At 36.9% G+C, this 24422-nt stretch overlaps 1 protein-coding gene across 5 annotated transcripts in view; it reads right to left on the bottom strand.

The window, feature by feature from the left end:
• The window catches only part of LOC139361003 (zinc finger protein Y-linked), a 48187-nt gene that overhangs the window by 3782 nt on the left and 19983 nt on the right, over positions 1-24422 (bottom strand). For 2 of the 5 annotated variants that reach the window (XM_071089509.1, XM_071089510.1), the window contains exons 3-7: positions 17596-18168; positions 3120-3269; positions 2711-2854; positions 1542-1694; positions 616-756 (exon numbers count right to left, since the gene is read on the bottom strand). In XM_071089509.1, the coding sequence (XP_070945610.1) occupies positions 616-756; positions 1542-1694; positions 2711-2854; positions 3120-3269; positions 17596-18168 (1161 nt within the window). Of the gene's footprint in view, positions 1-615; positions 757-1541; positions 1695-2710; positions 2855-3119; positions 3270-17595; positions 18169-18627; positions 19535-24422 lie in introns of those variants that run through there. The other 3 variants (XM_071089512.1, XM_071089513.1, XM_071089511.1) reach the window with 2 other exon arrangements.

Here is a 24422-nt window from a genome sequence, read left to right as displayed (position 1 = left end):
CATTCCTTTTACTGCTTTTCAATGTTAAGAGTTATAGTAATGTCCTAATCAAGAGAAGTGGTTTGGTTCAGTATGAATCAATCTCACCCCCTCCAGCTTAAAAAAATAAATCAATCAAGCAGTGATAAAATAACATGAATTTAGAAATGTATAGCAAATAACCCATAGAAATCAAGGCCAGCATTTCTTCTTTGGTGACTGACTCCAAGCCAAATATATGCTAACAGTAAAGCTTAACTGCACCTATAAATAAATTTTAATATGCAAAGAAGCATTCAAAACAACACAGGATAGTAATCTGTCCTGTAAATAACCTAAGTACTTCTTCCACTTCTCTGTAAATAATACCTGCTTTATGGTGGTATACGTAGATCCATGTAATTTTGTTCACTTAAAGTTAGGTAACATTTTAGAAATTTATTTTCCTTTTCACTAAATCACCAGAGGATTTTAATTCTTTTTCCTGAATGTTTGAGGCACAACTGTTTCTTTTTATCCAAGAAAATCATTCATGAATATCACTGAATTTTGAAATGTTTTCTTTCAAATTCAATACACAAAAATACACGGGGCCTAGCAGCTAAAACTCCATCATAATACTCCTGTGGAACTCACCTGTTTGGTACTGCCTGGAATCAGGTCTTCTCTTTTTCTTTGGTTTTTGTTTAGCCAGTCTGCCAAGGCCAGTAGACTCATCTACGTGCAAGAGAGCACTTGCAGTGCCATTCCGGTTTTCAATTCCATCAGAATTATTACCTAACGATGTGCATTAAAACACAAAATTACACAACATTATAAATTCTAAAGAATCAGGAATTCTTTATTAACAACAAGAAGTCCTGACATTCACGAATGACAGAAAGTCCTTATTTTTTATTTTTATTCTTTTTTTTTTTTTAATGTATCTTTGAGACAGAGTCTTGCTCTGTCACCCAGGCTAGAGTGCAGAGGTATAATCTTGGCTCACTCCAACCTCCTCCTCTCAGGTTCAAGCGATTATCCTGCCTCAGCATCTTGAATAGCTGGGATTACAGGAACACACCATCATACCCATCTCATTTTTTTGTATTTTTAGTAGAGAGGAGGTTTCACCATATTGGCCAGGTTGATCTTGAACTCCTGACCTCAGGTCATCCACCTACCTCAGACTACCAAAGTGCTGGGATTACAGGCGTGAGCCACTACCCCTGGCCCCCAACTGCAGATAATGTGTTTTATGGGCATATTTATGGCAAGACCATGGGCAGTGCCTAGCTTCCATATCTAGCAGCATGTTGCTCTACTGGACTCCATTATTACCTCCCAAAATCGTAAAGTTATGAGTTACCTATAAACCAAGATTTAAAATGTTAGACTAAAAGCTCCCACACTTACGTAATAAAGGCATGAAAGTTCATGTTAAAATTAAAGGCAACAGGGAGACTATGTAATCTTCCTCTACTTTTGCTTAAGTCATGAAACCCTAAGACCACAGAAATCACTTTCAACGGCGAATTAATGTTCAAAAACCACTCAATCCTTCTAGCTACTATGTAAGTTACCATAAGCTGCTGCCCATGCAATTGGCACGAAGGTTTTCATTTCATCCTCATCAATTTGCTGCTCATGCACAGCAGCTGCTGCTGCTGCAACAGCAGCATCCTCCTCTCCTACGATCACTTCCATATAAACTTCATCAGCAATTTCAGCAACATCTAAGCACAAAATAAATAAAAAAATTTTTGTGACTAGGTTTACAGAGATCACACAGAAAAAAATACATTAGTAGGAAAAAATAAACTGGTTGAATTAATCATTCGTTTCTTGGCTTTCACCATAATTAAGTTTATAAAGCAACAATGAAAACATACATAGTCACTGATATGTTTCCTTGGAATATGGCAATATAGTAATCTCTACAACAGTGTTGCTTATTTTTTTCAAATATTGGTTGCATTAAAAAAAAAACAAAAACAAAACCCAACTTGGGCAGGGCACAGTGGCTCACGCCTGTAATCCCAGCACTTTGGGAGACCAAGGTGGGCGGATCATGAGGTCAAGAGATCCAGACCATCCTGGCCAACATGGTGAAACCCTCATCTCTACTAAAAATACAAAAATTAGCTGAGTGTGGTGGTGCATGCCTGTAGTCTCAGCTACTTGAGAGGCTGAGGCGGGAACCTGGGAGGTGGAAGTTGCAGTGAGCTGAGATTTCACCACTGCATTCCAGCCTGGCAACAAAGTAAGACTGTCTCAAAAAAACAAAAAACAAAAAACACAGCTTATAGAAAGATAAAACCCTCTCCCACAAAAAAAAGCCACATACTGGCACATATACATCACGGAATACTATGCAGTCATAAAAAATAATGAGATCATGTCCTTTGCAGGGACATGGATGAAGCTGGAAACCACCATCCTCAGCAAATTAACACAAGAGTAGAAAACCAAACACCACATGTTTTCACTCATAAGTGGGAGTTGAACAATGAGGACACATGGACACAGGGAGGGGAATATCACACACTGGGGCCTGTTGTGGGGTGGGGTGCAAGGGAAGGGAGAGCATTAAGACAAATACCTAATGGACGGTGGGCTTAAAAACCTAGATGATGAGTTGATAGGTGCAGCAAACCACCCTGGCACATGCATACCTATGTAACAAACCTGCACATTCAGCACATGTATCCCAGAACTTAAAGTAAAATTTTTTTTTAAAAAAACCACATACTTAAATCTTCATCTTCTTGTTGAGAGTCATTGACAGTCATATAAACCATCTTTTCCCTGGGAACACGAATACTGCTGTTCTGATCAAGTAGTTCAACTCCATGATCATTTTCAGGCTCACTCTCCACAATGTCTACAGTTCCACCTATCAGAGAAGATGAAAGCTCCAAAAATTATTAGAGAGTTCATTTTCACATATTTTGCTTACATGTTTTCATATATTTTTATATTACTAAATCAAAAATATGTCTTGAAAGTTGTCTTTGGAAAAGAGTTCAAATTTTCCAACCTAAATAATCTAAACTAAATGCTAAATATCAATGAAAAAAAGGAACCTGTTTATTTTTTTGACACCATTTGGTTGAAACATTTGGATGATGATGTATAAAATGCTGACGGCTTCCTCTTACCTAAGTCATCTTCTCCAGGGTCAGCTTTAAAAATGTATACCTTGATGACTTCAGGACAAGTGCCATCCACTTTACAAGGATCCATTTCTGATTCTGCATCGATGGTCACTCCAGTGGAACCATCATGTTCTATTTTGCCAGCATCATCCACTGAAAAGGCAGAAAACATATCATCAACAATAACAGCAGATGCTTTAAAACTTAAGAAAACTAATAAAAGGACATACATCATCTTTGCTTGTCATAAAGTAAAAGCATACAATATTACAAGAATTCTGCTTTATTTTTTGAGATGGGGTCTTTTCTTGTTCTGTCACTCAGGCTAGAGTACAGTGGCACAATTACAGTTCACTGCACCTTTGACTCCAGAATTCAAGCAATCCTTCCACCTCAGCCTACTTCAGTAGCTGCAACAACAGGCGTATGCCACCATGCTCAGCTAATTTTTTTATTTTTTTGTACAGACAAGGTCCCACTATTTTTCTCTGGCTTATTTCCAATTCTTAGGCTCAAGCAATTCTCCCACCTCAACCTCACAAAATGCTGGGATTACAAGCTTGAGCCACAGAACCCAGTTTACCAATGTTCTTGAAGATCTGAGAAATAATGCCCTACTAGTAAATTCAGTACACACTAGTCCTAATATATTTTATGAGCATTACCTAACATTCAGTACTTCTGAATACAATTGTCTTATCTGTTTCTATGAGAATCATAAACTTTTTAAAAATCAAAATATGGTTGCCAGAAACATAAATTCTGGCTGGCCGTGGTGGCACATGTCTGTAATCCCAGCACTTTGGGAGTCAGAGGCACGCAGATCACCTGAGGTCTGGAGTTTGAGACCAGCCTGGTCAACATAGTGAAACCCCTGTCTCTACTAAAAATACAAAAAAAAAAATGAGTTGGGCATGGTGGCAGGCGCCTGTAATCCCAGCTACTCAGGAAGCTGAGGCAGGAGAATCGCTTGAACTTGGAAGGCAGAGGTTGCAGTGAGTCAAGATTGCACCACTGTACTCCAGTCTGGATGACAGAGTGAAACTCTCAAAAAATAAATAAACATAAAAATAGTTGTAAATTCTAATATTAATCTGTTTAAACCTAATACTACACACATATGCATTTAAAAATACACACACACACACACACAAAACATATACATGAGTTCATGGAAGTAACGAGTCTGGGTCTACTGCTGGCAAATAAGTAAGATGTAGGGCTTAAGTATCTTCTTAAATGACTTAAGGCAGCCTGTTTCATGTTTATGTATTAAAAAAAAAAAAAAAAGAATCCTTACTTACCAATAAAGTGAATATATGATTTCCAACAGTGGGCTCAGGGTATCTACAACAAACTTTTAAGTGTTACACAGTAAGGGAATCAAGTGTGCTGTTATGCTTGGGACTTCAAAATTTTAACAAAAGTAAAACATAATATCTAAAAAAATACACTCTGGATTGCAGTAAATACCAAAAATATGACCCCCATATAATGTAACCTTACATTACACACCACTGTGGGCACTGACTACTATCTTTAGCACAACAGAAAGTGTGGCACGAACAATAGCCCAACAGAACAATTTAATTTATCACAAAAGTCAGATTTTTCAATATTCAGTCCATTACAGAAACACTGAGTAATGTTCTCTCTGTTCTGGGCCCACCTGGCCTGTATGACACAGCAAGAGACCAACCACAGAGGAGCAGGACCCCAAGAAGCTTTTTCATTTCCCCTTTCCCATTTTAGTTTTCTTTTTGTATTCCTCTGCTGAATATATTTCATTATCCTTTTGGCTAGATATTTATGTTTAATTCAATTAAACAATGATTCACAACTATAAATCAGACTCTGGGCAAGTATTAGAGGTGTAAACTTTAAAAGAAATTGACCCAAGGCCAGGCATGGTGATTCGCACCTGCAATCCCAGGGCTTTGGGAGGTGGACGTGAGTGGATTGCTTCAGGCCAGCCTGGTCAACATGGCAAAACATGTTTTCTACTGAAAATACAAAAGCTGGGCATAAAGGCACATGCCTGTAATCCCAGCTTCTCGGGAAGCTGAGGCACAAGAATCATTTGGACCCAGGAGGCTGAGGCTGAGGCACAATAATCATTTGAACCCAGGAGGCTGAGGCTGAGGCTGAGGCACAAGAATCATTTGAACCCAGGCCAGAGGCTGCAGTGAGCTAAGATCTCACCACTGCACGCAAGCCTGGGCAACAGAGAAAGACTATCTCTGGGAAAAAAAAAAAAAAAAAGGTAATGGACCCAAGAAATTTATAATTCAGTGAAAAAGCAGACAGATGAACAGATGATTATTTTAAAATGTGATCATAATAATGTAGTTACTTTTTATTAAGTGATTACTGAAAGCATTACTTAATACTCATAATAACTCCATGAGGAAGTGCTATAATACTGTTGACATTTTACAGTAAAGCAAACTTGAATGATTTATCTAAGGTCACACATCTAGTAACTGGCAAAACCAGAATTCAAATCTTGATCCATGTAATTCACAAGAAACAATCATCAACCTCTGGTGTTTGAAAAATGCTGTAAGTTTAAGCTGTTAGAGGCAATAATAATTTTTTCTAAAAATAAAAAACAATATAACAAAAGATGGTTTCCATTAGTGCAGAGCAGATAAATGCACTCACAATTCAACTACAATGAGTATTACTAGAAAAGGCAATGGTGATAGTTTTGACTACTTTAGCTTTTAAATTATTAGTCTTAACTTTTAACAGTGGCTTATAACACAGAATTTAGATTTTGAAATCTTTGCATACTTTTCAAATTCCCCATCTTGTTCTTCAAAAGATCCAAAACTATATTTGTCTAATCAAAATTCTCTAAAGCCAATGTTAAAGAAACAAAAATACAATGACAATATAATTTGGTTTCTTACTAGGAATTACAGACTACTTTCAAATAGCATCTCCTTGTTACAAACATGGATATTATAAAATCTAACTACTTAACCCAGGATATGAGAACTTGAAACACTGGGCTACTAAAAGCTACTAAAACTTAATTATTTAAACACAACATGTAAGAACCCAAAACAATGGGGAAAAAAGTTTTGTCTAATTTGGACACAGTAACATGTTTTCAAATCACGTTTTAATATACATTTGTCTTCAAAACAAAATGTCACTTAGAAAGACACTAGCTGATTCCTTGATTACTTAGAAGAAAAAATTAAATTTTCTTTTTTTTCTTGAGATAGGAGTCTCACTCAATTACCCAGGCTGGAGTGCATTGGTGCTATCTCAGCTCACAGCAACTCCCAAGTTCAAGTGACTCTCTTGCCTTAGCCTCCTAAGTAGCTGGGATTACAGGCATGTGCCAACACGTGTTGTCAATTTTTGTATTTTTAGTACAGATGTGGTTTTGCCATATTGGCCAGGCTGGTCTTGAACTTCCTGACCTCAAGTGATCCAGTTGCCTTGGCCTCCCAAATTGATGGGATTACAGGCTTGGGCCACTGCACTTGACCTAAAATTTCTTTAAACATAAAATTATACTAATTTTGAACTCTCTAGTGCAATCTTTAATGTTAACACTGGTGTACATTATTTTTATTAAAACTGATTTGTTTTCCCATACAATGAAATAATATTTTATAAATTTTCAAGGTGTCCACAAGATAGTATTCGTATAAAACAGGCTAGGGAGTCAGAAATGTTTTGGCAAATGTTGCAAAGTGCAATAACAGCTGCCCCCCAAAAAAGTGAAGGTATCTCATGTAGACTGAAAGAGAACAGCATTTATTCTATGCAAAGAATACAGCAGGTAGGGGGACAGGACAGTAAGAGAGTACGTTCTTCAATACTGCTGCAGATCAGGCCATAGTGGGAAATGTGACCAACTGGTAAACCAAAACCAGGTTTACTGGAGGACTTTATGCACCAGGCAGAGGGGCTCAAACTTAATTCTGGTAGACTGCAAGTTTCTCGATCTGATTAAAATCAGAATCTGCAGGTATGGAATGAACTTGTATACACAAATAGACTCCAAGGTATCCTACTCTTGGGGATTCTTATCAGAGATCTGATAATTTCTGCTTTTAAAAAGAGCAGTCACTAAGTCAGATCAGTATTTTTGCTAAAGCATCCTGCTGACCTTATAAAAAAGCATATTTGAAGAGATCAAGAAATGACGCAGAGAACTACAGCTTCAAGTACATTTAGGTGACAGATAATGAGGCCTTGAATGAGGACAAAGGTAGTACAAATGGGGATAAAGGCTGGAGTTGAGTCATATTTAAGAATAAACCGAGAAGACGGAATGAATGACATGTGAAGCCACCTACAGAATATTCAACTCTGAAAGTTGAAGATCAACACCAATTTGGAAGCCATCAGCAAAATGTTAACTAAAAAACACTTGAGATCATGCAGTGAGCATCTGCAGTGTAAAGAAAATCATGAGCTAAAGACACAGTCCCAGTGAGATTACAATTTAAGGCAGTGGCAAGAAAGAATTCACACAGTAACCCAAGTAGAAAAAGCTGGAGAGGTAAGTAGAAGGGCATGAAAGAAGCTAGGGAGTTAAAGGTTCCAAGTATCCTAGTAAAACCTGATGTAATAACACAAGCCAATGAGCTACAAAAGGGAGAGGTGAGGAAATGAGAAGGATGTCTGTCTTTATAACTCATAGCTTAATTTTTAGCTGGTCACGTTATCTCACTTTTCTTTGCTTCCTCAGAAAATGAATTATAGTTCTGCTGAGGAAAAAAATTGGTTACTGGATTTCCACTGGACTGCATTTTGTCTAAATTAATATCATAAAAATGGTGCTAGTTTTTTGCTTTGCAGTCTTAAAATGCAAGCACATGGCTTGTGCCTCTCCATTCATTTAAATTGTCTCATCTTTCAAAACCAGGTTGTTAAAACTTCATTTACAACTAACCTCAGAAACAAAACAGTTTACCTGATTTCTCTCTCCTAAGGTTTCCAACCAGACACCTTGACAATGGTATCAATCTGTCTTCTTAAAAGAAAGATCCAGTCACTTTACCCTCCTGCCCTAGTCTCTAGTACTCCTTTTCCTACCAAGTAAAATACAAATTGCACAGTCTAGCAACCAAAATCTGCCTAAACTGCTTTGATCTTTACAGTATTATTGCCCCCAATATCTCATGGGCCCCAAATTTAAGAAATACTATTTTATTATTTATTCCCTTATACTTCTTCAACTTTGCTCTAAAAGACAGCTTTTTCTTGAGATGATCCACTTTAATATTTAAGAAAGTATTTTTTAAAAAATTAGAGTGCTCAAAAACAACACCATCTGAAATACCAATAGAATTTACAAAAATATTATTCAGATATTTCTCAATGCATATATACAACTAAAAGAACAGAAAGAAGGACAAATACAAGTTTAAAATTAAAATTGAAATGTTACTTTTAAACAAAAATTTTATAGCAATTTGAACAACAAGTAAAACAGCTTAATTCCATGGCTGGTCATTCTAACTGTTCTCTTGCATATTTTTTCAACTCCTATGCCCCTGTCTGATTTGATAATACTTGACTGGCAAAACCGCAAACCTAGCTGATATAATTTTATGTCAGCATCTACATCTATGCAGCTAAGTCTAGACAGAAAAAAAAAACAGCATGATGTAGATAGTGTCATCTTTAAATATATAAATATGAACCTTGAGTAGATGCTATTTGCCATATTTTTCTTAAAATTCCAATACTACCTGCCTGTTATCTTATTTCCCACCTTACCAAGAACCCAAAGCAGAAAGGATGATCCACTGCCTGCACCATCTGTCCTACTGCCAACAACTCAATTTTGTATTTCCTTCACATTGCCACAGACAAGCAGTATTCCTTTCTACTTAAAACCAATGCCCCCACATAAGCACTAAATTATACCTTCTCTTTTCTGTTTTTTTGCTTTTTTTTTTTTCAGTTATCCCCTATACCACCAATTTATCTATCACCCTCTAAAGGAATATTCCCACCAGGAAATAAGCTTTTTCTTTGAAACAACACTAAAACAAACAAAAATTCCATCTTCTCTTGATCTCACTTCTCCTGCAAGCAACTGTTTCGTATCTCCAGTGATTCTCATTGCACATTCTTTCTCTAAACTTATACTTCCATCAAGCTTTTGTCCATGATTTCACTGAATCTGTTCACCGAAGAAATACATGACCAACTCTGAGTCCTCATCTGACTTGTCTAAGTTGCCGCATTTGATGCAAATTGTCACTGTCCTCTCTACTGAACTAAGATCAATACATGCATTTCCTTTTTGAAGTCTATGATACAACTCAAACTGAGGTCTATGACAAAATGTCATCCTTCCATCAAGGCATCCCTGACCATCTCTGAAACTCACAATCCTTTTGATTAAGCTCTTTTACTTTCCCAAGACACATTATAATACACATTTAAATAATTTTACGTATATACAGTCATACTAGAAGTCCATCACGATGAGGGAAAGGAATCTCTATTTTGTGCACTAATGTATTCCAAGACTTGACAATACTGTCTAGCCTTAGTAACTATCTAACATTCAGTTTGTTATATATATGAAAGAAGATCAATTAAATGTCTATTAATTCAAAACAGAAGATTTTAAAATACTCTTCTAAGAAAAATATGGGCTGGGAGAGGTGCCTCAAGCCTGTAATCCCAGCACTTTGGAAGGCTGAGGTGGGCGGATCACGAGGTCAGGAGATCAAGACCATCCTGGCTAACATGGTGAAACCCTGTTGCTATTAAAAATACAAAACAGCTAGGTGTGGTGGCGGGCGCCTGTAGCCCCAGCTACTCGGGAGGCTGAGGCAGGAGAATGGCGTGAACCCAGGAGGCAGAGTTTGCAGCAGCTGAGATGGCACCACTGCACTCCAGCCTGGGCAACAGAGCGAGACTCCCTCTCAAAAAAAAAGAAAAATATGATAAAAATAATAGGTAGGAACCATACTGTAAAGATATTATCTACTGTCATCTGCTGTAAAAGGTGAAAACATGAACATATTTGCACATCGTGACATGGCAAATATTTTAGTTAATATTTTGTAGACATTTACCATGTTACATAACCTTAATTTGCACGTTAACTCCAATTTTACATTAATTCAAAAATCACTACTCATTATTTTATCAGTTCTCCACTCTTGAGTCTTTTTCTACTAATTCATCTTTTGGTTTACGGTACCAAGTAGCAACTCTATCACACATGGGTGCTAAAATTTCTGAAATCCTGGATGTTTTAAAATGTCTAACTGGGATTTTGACTTGAATAAGCTGTGTATAAAATTCTTATGCTATACTTTCCTCAGAAACTTTAGGTTTTGTTGCACTGTGTATAGCATTGAGTATTTTGAGGTGGATGACTATATAATTCTTGATCCTTAAGTTCACTAATATAATGATGATTATTATTAGTTTTCGCTGGGTACAGTGGCTCACGCTTGTCATCCCAGCATTTTAGGAGGCTGAGGCAGGCAGATCACCTGAGGTCAGGAGTTCAAGACCAGCCTGAGCAACCAGGTGAAACCCCATTTCTACTGAAAATACAAAAATTAGCCAGGCATGGTGGCAGGCGCCTGTAATCCCAGCTACTTGTGAGGCTCAGACGAGATAATTGCTCGAACCCAGGAGGCAGAGGTTGCCGTGAGCTGAGATTGTGACACTGTACTCCAGCCTGGGTGACAGAGCAAGACTCTGCCTCAAAAAAAAGTTTTATTAGTCTCTCAATTTCTTAGAAGAAAATGAACTGCCTTAAAAGATTACAATTTTTCTTTTTTGGCACTAAGAGGAAATTCACATATGAGTTACTGTGGCATAGTAGGTAAAGCATACAATCCAGTGGGTTTTCAGAGAGCTGTGAAAATTCACAGAGCTGTGCAAGCATCATCACTAATTGCAGATAATTTCTATCACCCTCACAAGAAATCACTGTACCATTTAGCTACTACTCCCTATTCCACACAACACTATCCATGAACACTAGGCAACAATATACTTTTTGACTTTACATATATACCTATTCTAGATACTGCACACACTTCTTGCATTTTAACACAATGTTTTTGAAGTTCATCCATGCTATGACATTCATCAGTGCTTCATTACTTTTTATGATCAAATAATATTTCATTAGATACACCATATTTTATCAATTCATCAACTGATAGATATTAAAGTTATTGCTGCTCTTTGGCTACTATGACTAATGATGCTATGAACATTTGTATAATATGTAACCTGTTTTCTGGGCATATGTTTTCAGTTCTCTTGGGTATATCCGGAAAGGAGCTGCTAGGTCATATGGTAGTCCTACGTAAATTTAACTTTTCCAGGAACTGCCAAACTTTGTCACAGTGGCTGCAAAACATCAGCAATTTATGCTTATTCCAAATACTTGTTTTCCTTTCCTTTAATACTCATCTATAGCAGATATAGGGTGGTATCTCATTCAGGGATTCCTTTTATAGTTTTAGCTGTCTTATTTAGACAGGCGACAGCTCTCTACGATCATAGATAGCTGTCTATGATCATAGAGATAATCATATAGCTCTCTATGATCTTACAGAGCTATCAATGATCTGTTTTGAGTCATTTTTGTATACACTTTGAAGTAGGGACACAATTTCAATCTTCTGCATGCAAACATCTAGCTACTCCACTACCATCTGCCGAAAAAACTATTTGTTGTTATACTGAACTGTCTTGGCACCTATGTGAAAAATCAGCTGGGTGACAGAGCCAGACTCCATCTTAAAAAAAAAGGAAAGAAAAATCAATGGGCCCTACAGACATGTGGTTTTATTTTGTACTCTGCATTCTGTTCCACTGATCTATACATCTCTTCTTATGGCAATATTACACAATCTGGATTACTGCTGCTGTTCTGATTATCTGTAAATATTTTAATTTCACCTTCATTTTTAAAGTATAGTTTTGTTGAATTTCAAGTTCTTGACTGATATCATGCCACTGCCTTCTATCCTCCATGTTTTGTAATGAGAAAATCGCTATTATTCTTTTTCAGAGAGGGTAACTTGAGCTGGGCGCAGTCTGTAATCCCAGCATTTTGGGAGGCCAAGGCAGCAGATCTCGAGGTCAGGAGATCAAGACCATCCTGGCTAACACAGTGAAACCCCCTCTCTACTAAAAATATAAAAAATTAGCCAGGCATTGTGGCACACGCCAGTAGTCCCAGCTACTCAGGCGGCTGAGGCAGGAGAACTGCTTGAACTAGGGAGGCGGAGGCTGCAGTGAGCCGAAGTCGTACCACTGCATTACAGCCCAGGCAACAGAGAAAGACTCCATCTCAAAAAAGAAGAAAAAAAAAAAGGATGGATGAAATGGAAGGAAAGGAAGGAGGGAATGAGGGAGGGAGCGAGGGAAGGAGGACTTGTATGTGAGAAGTGAGTTCTACCTTACTGCTTTAAAAAAATGTCTTTTGACAATATAAATGTCTTGTGTCTAGAAATGGATCCCTTGTAATTCACGCAACTTCTTACAAGTGAAGATTACAGTTTTTCATCAAGTTTGTGAAGTTTTCAGCTATTATTAAACTATTCTTTAAGCCAATTTCTTTCTTCCCTCCCACTTGTGGTACAGTATAGGTTGGTATGCTTACTTCATGGCATCCCATAGATTACATATGGCCATATTCATTTTTCTTCATTATTTTTTATTTCTCCTCAGACTAGATGACCTTAATTGAAGTTCCTTTAAGTGTTCTGATTCTTTCTTCTGCCTGTTTAAACCTACTTTTGAGTTCCTCTGGTGAAATCTTCATTTCAACCCCAGAGACTCTATTTACTTTTTAAATTCTGATTATTGATATTCTCCATTTAATGAGACATCATTATCCTACTTTCCTTTATTTCTTTACACATGACTTCCTAATTAGCCCTTTGACCAATGTAATAAAACTGATTCATAAGCTACTCTAGTAAGTACTGTGTCTGGACTTCCTTGGAATGAATTTCTGTGGGCTGTACTTTTTCTTGCGCATAGGCTGTGCTTTTTTTGGTTTTATGCCTGTCTCATTTTTTGTTGCTGTTGAAAACTGAACATTTAAAATAATACTATTTGGCAACTGTGAAAATCAGATTCTTTGTTTCCCTAATGTGTGTTGTTATGACTGGTTACTGTTGCTTAGCAAACAATAGTACTGTGATTTTTCTAAACTAATCCTTTAAAGTGTTTCACATGTAGCAATTTAAAAGTCTAATTATATCTAGTTATATAAAATACATATTCAGCTTATGACTTGACAGATGTGTAGAACCAGCAGTTTTTGGCTCTTACACGCATGTTGAAACATTCATGCAGGCTGTTTATAGTTCTATACTGGGTTTTATTTGGGCAGCCCTTGAAGATTACCCAAAGTGTGAGTCTAAGGCCTTGCCAAGCTTTTCCTTACCAGGGCCACAGACCTGGCATTATCACATTCAAGATAATCAGGAATACATCCCAGCTTTTCAAAGCCCTCTGGACTTTTCATTCCACTACTGGACTTTTCATTCCTTTTAAGCTTTAGTATATCTACTGCTTGCCCTAACTGTACCAACTGCCTCAAAAACCAGTGATGTTCAACAGTTGTCTCTAAAATTTTCAAGCAACAACCCAAAGGAGAAGGCTCATACTACAGAAGTTCAGAGTCTAAGTCAATTAAAATAGTCTAAGTGTAGTATTGGGTGCAGTGGCTTACATCTGTAATTCCAGCACTTTGGGAGGCCAAGGTGGGTGGATCACTTCAGGCTGGAAGTTAGAGACCAATCAACATGGAGAAACCCCATTTCTACCAAAAAAAAAAAAAAAAAAAAATTAGCCGGGGTGTGGTGGCACAGCACATGTAGTCCCAGCTACTCAGGAGGCTGAGGCACAAGAATTGCTTGAACCCAGGAGTTGGAGGCTAAGATGAGCTGAGATCACAGCACTGGGGTCCAGCCTGGGTAAAAGGGCAAGACTCTGTCTCAAAAAAAAAAAAATGGGTGGGTCTTGCAGGTCACCACCACCAAGTCAAATAATATCAGTTCTCTGAAAATGGGCCTTTCTTCCTCCTCCAGTAGCTGCCAAACTGCTGTTTAAAAGAAAAAAAAAATTTTTTTGACTCAGGGTGTTGCTCTGTAACCTAGGTTGAAGTGCAGTGGCTTAATCATAACTCACTGCAATCTTGATCTCCTGAGTTAAAAGGATCCTCCACCATGCTCAGGTAATTTTTTAGTTTTTCTGTAGAGAGAGGGTCTCACTATGTTGACTAGGATGGTCTCAAACTCCTGGCCCCAAATGATCCTCCCGGCCAAGCCTCTCAAAGCACTAGGATTATAGGCATGAGCTGCTATATCTTCCCTGACTGCTCCTTTTTTTTTATATGTCAGATGCCAGTTTTTAAGGCCAACATACAGCTTGGGAGAAGTGGATGTAAACACAGCAAATTAAAAGGGCACAGTCTTGCCAATATCCAGTACTCACTCTATTGCTACAATCATTTAGTTTTCAGAGAGCTGAAAAATGTTACTCTGATAATTTTTTTAAACCATTGTTCTCATTATTTTCATAAAAGAGAAGTTTTTCAGTGTTCTTTACTCTGCCATTTTCATTGCTGTACTCAAATCATTCCTAATTTCAGGAAAGCTTTCTTCCATAACTTTCTGTCATATTAATTGTTTTCTTCTTTTCTGTATGTAAGTTTTGCCTTCTGTTTCTCATGTCTGCTAATCTTGTCCATAATCATTTTTATGTCTGTTTTTTCACCATTTCATTTTGGCAATTTTCTAAAGCCCAATCAGAAGGTCTCCAGTCATATTAACACTAATCCACATTTATTTTATTGCCGCTTTTATAGTCTCTTTTACGGATAACGTTATTTCTCCGTTCAGCTTCTTTCCTAAATTCCAACAGTTTGATTTCTATCTCCTTTGATTAGCTTATCTCCTTTTGAAACACTGCACATGTGCTTTAAGATTTTCTAAATGTAGTTTAGAGTTTCTACATAAAAATCATTAGTTTTAGTCTTATGAAAACACACCTGTTTCGGCAATGTATCAAAACTTAAAACAACCTATCTCCCTAAAATATCTTTATTCACTTTTCAGAAATCATCCCTTGTAGATACACACTTTTAAAATTCTTGCATTTGGTATCATTTTGCCAAATAGTTTTACAAAACAAAACAAAATTAATAGATAGCTTAAAATATATGTATATACACTTACTAATTATATATGTAATATATATCCAAAATATATGTATTTTTAGATATATATATCTAATAATGAGTTACAGAAGGATAAGCAAAATTAATATATGTAATGTGTATAAATATACAAAAAATATAAAATAAGTACAATAAACAACTATTTTACCAGTCCTACTCTGCTCTAGTAGCCACTAGAATCATTAAACAAATCATCAAACTGTATTGATCCATAGGCTTTCAGATTTAGATATGAGGATTGGGTTTCATTTATTCATTTATTCACTGAACATTTTTACTGAATGTTCACTATGACCAAAGTCATAATTTATTAGAAACACTACGTGGATTGCCAAAACAACTAAACTAGATGCCCTTTGGATGAGACATGATATGCACAAACGTTCAGCTATAAAGTTCACGTAAGTGTTCACTCCACAAATATTTTATACCAAATATGCACAGGTTTGAGGGGGACCTGTATTTGAGGATGATGTAATCAACTTAAAAGTCAATGGTAACATCTATACTGTAAAGACTACATAAAGAGGTTATGTTGATCTCCATAGCACATAGGGTGTAACAGTGAGCACTTTTGTGCAGATATACTACTGTGCTAACATAGAGGACTCTGATCATTTTAAATGAGATTTTCAGAGGAGAAAAAACCTGCCACTAAAGACATAAAAATTAATAAGCTCTTAAATCTAATAACATATTTTTAAATGTAAAGTGTACTTAAAGACTGTTTTACAACCTTCAATCTATGTATTAAATAACTATATGAAAGAATTTAAAAGATATTACCATCTCTCATATTATGGAAAACATTAAAGCTTACTGTCAATGACAGCATCTCAGTATTCACTATATTAATATAAAATCAGACCACACTTCCTCTATACACTTTATGAAAAACCTGTCAACCCTAAGCCCTATAGAGTTTTAATTTAAAATGCAGCATTAGGAGATATTTTTTCTGGAGGAAGTAAGAGCTAGCAAAAAAAAAATTGAAATAGCTAGATAAATTTGGCATATAAAAATATTTATTATGACATTTTCAAAGAGCTAAACACCCCTTACTCCCCCTTTTCCTGGCACACCAGGTTATAAAGGTTATGAAGGTCAAAACTGTAAATTATTAATCTTAAATATTTAAACACTTCATAGAATAAGTTTTTACACACAGAATAAATGTTTATTAAATCAGTTGAATGAGGCTCTTTAAAATCATTAAGCAGGTTCAGAGGGAGGTAGAAAATTATCATTATTAGAAAACTAGGCCATAATGGTATACCTGATCATATAAGAGGTAAATGCCTACTCTCCCTGTGCCCATGCAAATGCCTGCACAAATCTCTTGCTGTGCTATGCTCAAAGACACAGGACAAGGAGTGTAGGTGGTATTTAATATTAATGGGAATGCTCTAAACTAAATCTACACTATAAAACTTCTTTTCAAAGACCATAGTAATGAACTGATCAATTAGGATAACTATTTAAATCAGCAGATAAATGACACAATGATTCTATAAATCGTAACCATATTAATGTAGAAAATATACCTAGATATTGAAGTTAAAAATATTAGAGAAACATAGTCAGAGATTCTAGCAACAGAACGACTATAGCAGCTGCTGCATAAGCAAAAGTACGTCCAACCATGTTCTGGTTGACAAAGTTATAAACACAATCAAGAAAGCCAGCATCCCATGAGGATCAGTGAGCAGAACATAAAACTAGTATGATGTAAAATTTGAAATCAATTTGAAACCTAAATAAATTAGTTGTTGATGGCCTTGGTGCAACCACTGTATTTCAGGGCATTCACCAGATTTAACTCCAAAGCCACTAATGAATTAAACACCAACAACAAAATCATGACTTTAAAGAGAAAAGGGACACTACGGTAGAAAAAAGGGAGAAAGTGAAACGACTACATAATAAAACGACTTAAAAAAACTGACTACAAGTCTAAGGGATAAATCTGAAGGTAACAGACCAATCATACTTTGTATGATTTCATAAGGCTCAATTCTGTTATTTTCATTCCTTATTTTTCTCATCTTTCTATTCTACGCTAATATAGAAATAACTCTATTCTGTACCATGTCACTTAATTATGATTTATCTTCTAGGATGCAAACTAAGCAACAATGCATGTAGATTTATGATTTGTACTTTAATTTTACAGAAGTTAAAGTCAATAAAATTTCACCATTATTTATGTTATAAAATACGTTTCAAAAACATTGCTTAAAATCACTGTACCACATGACTTACACGAAATCATTAGGTAGTCCTCACAGTTGGCTTTGTCATTATCTTGCTGGTCCACTGAGATCCCGCTGGCATCTATGATTGCTTCAGGGGCACAGTCTGCTACCAACACTTCTTCTGAAACTACGTCACTGGTCAGAGGATCAGTAATGATTTCTGCTTCCACTACACTATCATGGACCACATGTTCAACATGTCCAATGTCACACACATGCATGGATTCACTCGTTAAAACATGTTCTGGCATAGACATTGAGGCTGAAGTAATGTCAGAAGCTAAAACATCATCTGGGACTGTGCAGTGTGGTAAAGAAACTTCTTCAGTTACATCTGAGTCCAGCACTTGCTCAGGAATGATGACATTTTCAGATACATCTGCCTCTTCTAAGATATCTGAGCACTGAACATCCTCCTCTATGACAACATCTTCAATAACATCTTGGATTACAACTGAGTCTGGGTCATCAGGAACAAAGTTATGCACAGTTATGTCTGAATCCACAATATTAGAAACAAAAACTGCTTCTTGTACTTCCACAACAATCTGATCACCATCCATGTGTGTAGCATCAGCTCCTTAAAAAATAAAAATTAAAATGACAAATCTCAGGTAAGTATACATGACTAAATACAGTTTTTATTTTATTTCTACTGGGAAAACAGACTGTGTCCTTGGTGTTCCTCAAACATTGAGACAATAGAGAATGAATCTATTTTTGATTCATTTAACAAACAGAAATTTTTAACATGAAAACTTACTTTACTCAACCCTAATCAACTAACAAGAAATAAAAGAAAAATAAAAAACCTTTGGGGCAATTACAGAAGAAAACCACTCATGAAATACTTTTAAAACATCAACATAAAAAATTTCCCATCTCACTGAAATAAAATCTTAAGAGATTTTTATATGTTAGGCAACAAATTCAGAAAACAAATATACCATTTATTCGCTACATGTTTCATTCATTTCTCTTCCTTTTTTCACCGTCTCCTTTCTCAACACATTACTTTTCTTTTATTCATTATACCTACATATTTCTTTTTTACCCTTCCTTCTTTCTCTTTCGGCCTTTATAATCTTCCCACTTTGTCCTGGTGCAATATCCCATCAATATCCACTATAACTTTGCTAATTAGAAAGTCATTCTTTGAATCTAAGACAAAAGAAACAGGGTAGAAATTAAGAGGACTAAAGAGAGGAAAGACATTAGGTTGAGAGGTTTCTATGGATAGATAAAATGAATAAAAGTGCAGCTGGGCTAGGTGGTGAAGGGTGGGGGTGGTTAGCGTAGGGCCTGCCCTAATTTTGCCAGGATATTCCACCTCCATCTCTCCTCCTCCTGTTCCCACTAACCCCAAATCCCAAGGTAGTTCCTTGGGAATATATATATAAAAGCATTTTTCTAGTGCTGGGTGCAGTTAAGCAATGAAGGTAGAAGGGAGAGCCAGTTAAAGCCCACTGAGATCAAATGACTGAACCAAGATCACACAACTTGCACAGCACATGATGCTCGGTAAATATTATTCTAAATGAACACCACAAATATGAAGAGAATTCATATATCTTTAACACAAATATAACCTAATATGAAACAAATCAGGCATTACGGCTACTAGTGCATAGAGAAAAGCAAACATGGATGACATATGAAAAGCTATTCACATATCACAAGCAGTTAAGATTTCTTTTTTTCCTTCTCCACTCCCACTACCTCACTGGATTATCCTTAAAAAAAAAGAAAAACGAAAAAAAGCTATTTATCTGATTAGTATTTCTGATTGTAACTCAGAGGAAGCTGAGTCCAAGCAGGTACACAACTCAATGATTGTGTACCCATGGCAAAGTCCTCAAACACACAGCTTCTTCAACAAAAGTGATCGAGGGCAAAGCAACAACAGATGTTGCAGGAGTCTTTCAAGTAGTTAATACCCACTTAAATTACACGTTGAAAGAATGTTTGCTTTTATTTCTATACATCTTCTACAAAATGATTTCTACTCATTTGTCTTCTATGTTCATAACAGCAATAGAACAGTGTAATCCCCATTGCACAGACATAAATTTGACAGCACTTAGTGGCAACAGCACTGGTGATAATGGTCTAAATCAGAGGGCAAAGTTTAGATACTTATTAGTTTTGTAACCTTGGACCAAGTCATCTAGCCTCTGAGTTCAGTTTCCTCAAGAGTAAAATGAGGTCAGTAGTAACTGTCATGCACACCTCACAGAACTATCATGATAAATGGGAATGCATGGTAAGTGTCCTGAAAAAATGTAATCAGGGAGATGTTTCATTATTGTTATGCATATGAAAATGGAAGCTTGGGTAGATTACATGACTTCCTCAAATTTAAAGAAAACACCATTTCAAGTGTTATCAAGGCGAAAATGCAACAGCCCTTCAATCTACCATTTAGCCCATGACTTAGGCATGATTGTGGCAAGAGTACACTAAAAAAAGTACTGAGTTTTTTCGCAAAGAACTTAGTCTCTCTCTTTCAAACAAAAAATTTGAAAGGGTGGTGCAGACTGGTGTTAAAAACCTGGCCACAAGCAATCCTCTTGCTGTGACCTCCCAAAATAATTATACTTCACTATGTTCCAGAGAAGGAAAGAATTATAGGTTTGCATTTACCATTAACAACCTGAAAGCACCTAACAGTGAGTCAAAAGAATATCCTAAATTGCTTAACAAATACATGCACACACACAAAATTTAGAAGGTATATTTAAAACTCCTTATGTTTCTCAGTAAAGTTAATTACTATTGCTAATATATGGCAATATTCATTTAAAATTCAGTTAATAAAATCATTAAAATTTTAATTTACACGAGTATGAAACAGAAAAATAAAATCTAGTCTAATTATAGTATTACGTATTTAGAACCCTGAGCAATCTGAAATTGAGAATACTTTTTTCCCCCTCTTGTTTGAGTGTAATTTTTTTTTGCAGTTCTGGAAATGAGGTAAGGATGCATCTGCCTGATATAGAGGCTCCTTTTGTGAATATGTGAAAAGGTTACAAAAGTTAGGACAGGATCAATTCCAGAGGACCTGGGATTTATAGTTTATTTCCTGGGCAATGGAAAGGAATAATCCACGTTTTTTAGGGTTGAATATTCTACTACTGTGGTAGATGAAAGAAAGAAACCAAGAGTGAGAAAACAGTCTTAATACTATCAATGAAGAATGAGGTAATAGGGCCTAAAAAGCAGTGTCATAAGAAGACTTCTCTCAGCATCCCAGACAATCTACATCCCACTGTATCCCCCACCAACCAAATCCCCAAGATGTTTATTCTCTGATCACTGGAACTTACAATATATTATGTTATGACTTATACCACATGGGCAGTGCAGGTAAAATTAAGGTCATGAACTTTAAAAATAATTTGTTGAGACCAATCTGCTTAGATAAAGCAGAGAGCTTTTTATGTCTGAAGTTGGGGAGCTGAAGCAGAATGATAAATTGGAGAGATTTTACATATGAGAGGGATCGAATTAGCCACACCTACAGTGGCCACATGGAAAGCATGAGAAACAACATGGAGTTTGTCATAAGAAGCAAAGATTAGCCTCTTAGCTCACAACCAGTACAGCAATGGGGACTCCAGTCCTATAGCTGCATGAACTGCCTTCAACCAAGGACCTGAATAAACTGAAATTGGATGCATCTAAAGAACAATGAAACTGGATTCACCAGAAAGGAATAAAACTCTGGCAACACCTTATGAAACTAGCCACGCCATGACAGAATTCTGACCTACGGAAACTGAGACAATAAAATTTGTTTTGAACTGCTTGAGTTTGTGGTAATTTTCTTTGCATTAACAAAAATAATTTCAGATTTTGGTGCCAAGAAGTGGAGAACTGCTTATACAGACACCTAAAAACATAAAGTGACTTTGTAGTTATGGATAGGTGATACCTAAAAATGTAAAGTGGCTTTGCTGTTGGATAGGTGCAGACTGTAAAATTTCTTACAAGAATGAAGAGAAATTCTAGCTCTTAGGGAAATGAAAAAAAAAAAAATTTAAAGAATGAAAAGCTTAGATTCTGTTGAGTAGAAAAAAAACCTAAATTTCCTTTAAAAAACCAATACTAAAAATATGAATGTTAAAAATAACAGGCTGGGCACAGTGGCTCATGTCTGTAATCACAACACTTTGGGAGGCTGAGGTGGGAGGATGGCCTGAGCTCAGGAATTCAACATCAGCCTAAGCAGCACAGCAAAACCTCATTTCTACTAAAAAAATTCCCAGCCAGGAGCGGTGGCTCAAGCCTGTAATCCCAGCACTTTGGGAGGCCGAGGTAGGTAGATCACGAGGTCAGGAGACCGAGACCAGCCTGGCTAACACGGTGAAACCCCATCTCTACTAAAAACACACACAAAAATTAGCCAGGTGTGGTGGCGGGCGCCTGTAATCCCAGCTACTTGGGAGGCTGAGGCAGGAGAATGTTGTGAACCCGGGAGGCGGAGCTTGCAGTGAGACAAGATCGTGCCACTGCACTCCAGCCTGCGGGACACAGCAAGACTCTGTCTCAAAAAAAAAAAAAAAATTCCCCAGGCATTGTGGTGCCTGCCTGTAGTTCCAGCTACTCAGGAGGCTGAGGTGGGTGGATCACTTGAGCCCAGGAGGTTGAGGCTGCAGTGAGGAGCCATCATCATGTCACTGCCCTTCAGCCCTGGTGACACAGTGAGACCCTATCTCAAAACCAACAACAACAAAAAGTAACAAACTCTGCCAGTGAGAATCCAGAGGGAGAAAAGATCAAGGCAGAGAAATCCTACATGGACTCAGAGAATACCTAAGTCATGTATGACTGCTAGTAGAAATCTAGAGTTTTGTAACACTGCTTGTAAGGGCTTAAAAGTGAGTTTCCAACAGAAGGAAGGAAGAGCTCTGTTACATAAAAAGACAGACTACTTAGCAAAATTGTCTCCCTGGGTTATGTGGAAAGCACAACTTGATAGACCACTTAGCAAAATTGTCTCCCTGGGTTATATGGAAAGCACAACTTGTAAAAATGAACTCTTCAGTTCAGAAGATTTTAGGAAAGTGTTGGAGATGTGGTCTCATTTCTTCTTACTGCTCAGAGTAAAATTCAGTGTGAAAAATGAATAGTTGGAAGATTAAGCAAAGAGATAGTAAAACACGACAAATGAGACGTTTTCTGTCCATCTGGGGGGTGAAAGGGGAGGTTAAATTAAAGAGATTCCTTGTCAGAGCAAAGCCTCATCTTTATTTACAGCCACTTCCCATCACAGGCATCACTGCCTGAACTCTCGCCTCCTGTCAGGTCAGTAGCAACATTACATTCTCATAGGAATGCGAACCGTACTGTAAACTGCACATGTGAGGGATCTAGGTTGCATGTTCCTTGTAAGAATCTAATGCCTGATGATCTGTAACTGTCTCCCATCACCCTCAGATGGGATGGTATGGTTGCAGGAAAACAAGCTCAGGGCTCCCACTGATTCTAAATTATGGTGAACAGTATAATTGTTTCATTATATATTACATGTAATAATAATACAGATGAAGTGCAGAATAAATGTAATGTGCTTGATTCATCTAGTAACTATCCCCAAACCCCCCTATTCCCAGGTCCCTGGAAAAACTGTCTTCCACAAAACCAGTCCCTGGTGCCCAAAAGAGTGAGGACTGCTGATTTAAGAGAGAGAAAAAAAACAGTATGGAATTCTCAACTATTCCATGAAACAGAAAGAACAAAAGGTTCCTTCAGGCACCTGATCATTACACAAGGAAAGTAAAATTTAAGGAAAAAGGAAAGAAAGGGAAAGGCCAAGGTAAAAGAAAAAGAAAGAGGGAAGGAAAGAAAAGGCAAGGAGTGAGGTAAGGTAAGGTAAGGCAAGGTAAAAAGAAAAAGGAAAGGAAGTGGAGGGAAAGGAAAGGGAAAGGGAAAGGGAAAGATCAAAAACCAGAGAATTAAGTCTTTTTCAAGCAAGTAAAAGTGTGACCTACAAATACTCAGCACTTCTAAGAAATCTAACGATATTGGACTTCAACCATTTTAGCAGAAGTCAAAAACAGACATAAGATAATCTCAGAAAAAATTATATAAGCCTCTTGTCTACTACAATAAATCCCCAAGACACACACAAATTGTTTTTTCAAAAGAAGCACTGCTAGCTTAAACTGAAAGGGACACAGAATTAATACAATGAACTGTTGGACTACCAGAATTCCAGAGGCAGGAAGCAGGAAATAAAACTATTCAGCTGCAAATACCTGCTGTCTTTGAAGAAAATAGCAAGGAAGACTCAAAGGGTGGAGCCACAGGCCAAAAAGGATTATTCCCAGGTCTTGAAAATTAATGGGAGTTTGTCTGGTTGCATTTCAGAATTTCTTCACACAAAATTTCTTTCTTACCTTTCATGTCACCCTGTTTGAACCAGAATATCCCAAACTGTCCTACCACTGTACACTGGGAAGTAGATAAAGAGGAATTGTGTCCCAGGACTTGCACTTAATGACTGATACCCAGAGAATTATTAGCATCTGATTTAAATGATACTTAGCACTTCTGAGCTGATTAATTTCATATAAGATTTTTATTTTTTTTTTAACTGGGAAACTTGAGAGAGGGTGGATGTTATTTTACATTTGCCAGAGACACATGAGAACCAGGGTGCAGATGGTGGCAGGAAGAATGGTCCCACAAAGATGTCCATACCCTAATCCCTGTAAATCTTGTAAATATGTTACATGACATGGCAAAAGAAATTTTTCAGGTGTAATTAAGATTATGAATTTAAAATTGGGCAATTATCCCGGATTACCCTGGTGCATCAAATCTAGT

This window comes from Macaca nemestrina, chromosome Y (assembly GCF_043159975.1).
Source record: "Macaca nemestrina isolate mMacNem1 chromosome Y, mMacNem.hap1, whole genome shotgun sequence".
Taxonomy (NCBI): Eukaryota; Metazoa; Chordata; class Mammalia; order Primates; family Cercopithecidae; genus Macaca; species Macaca nemestrina.
The sequence above is the reverse complement of the archived record's forward strand: the minus strand, read 5'-3'. Positions and strand labels throughout refer to the sequence as shown.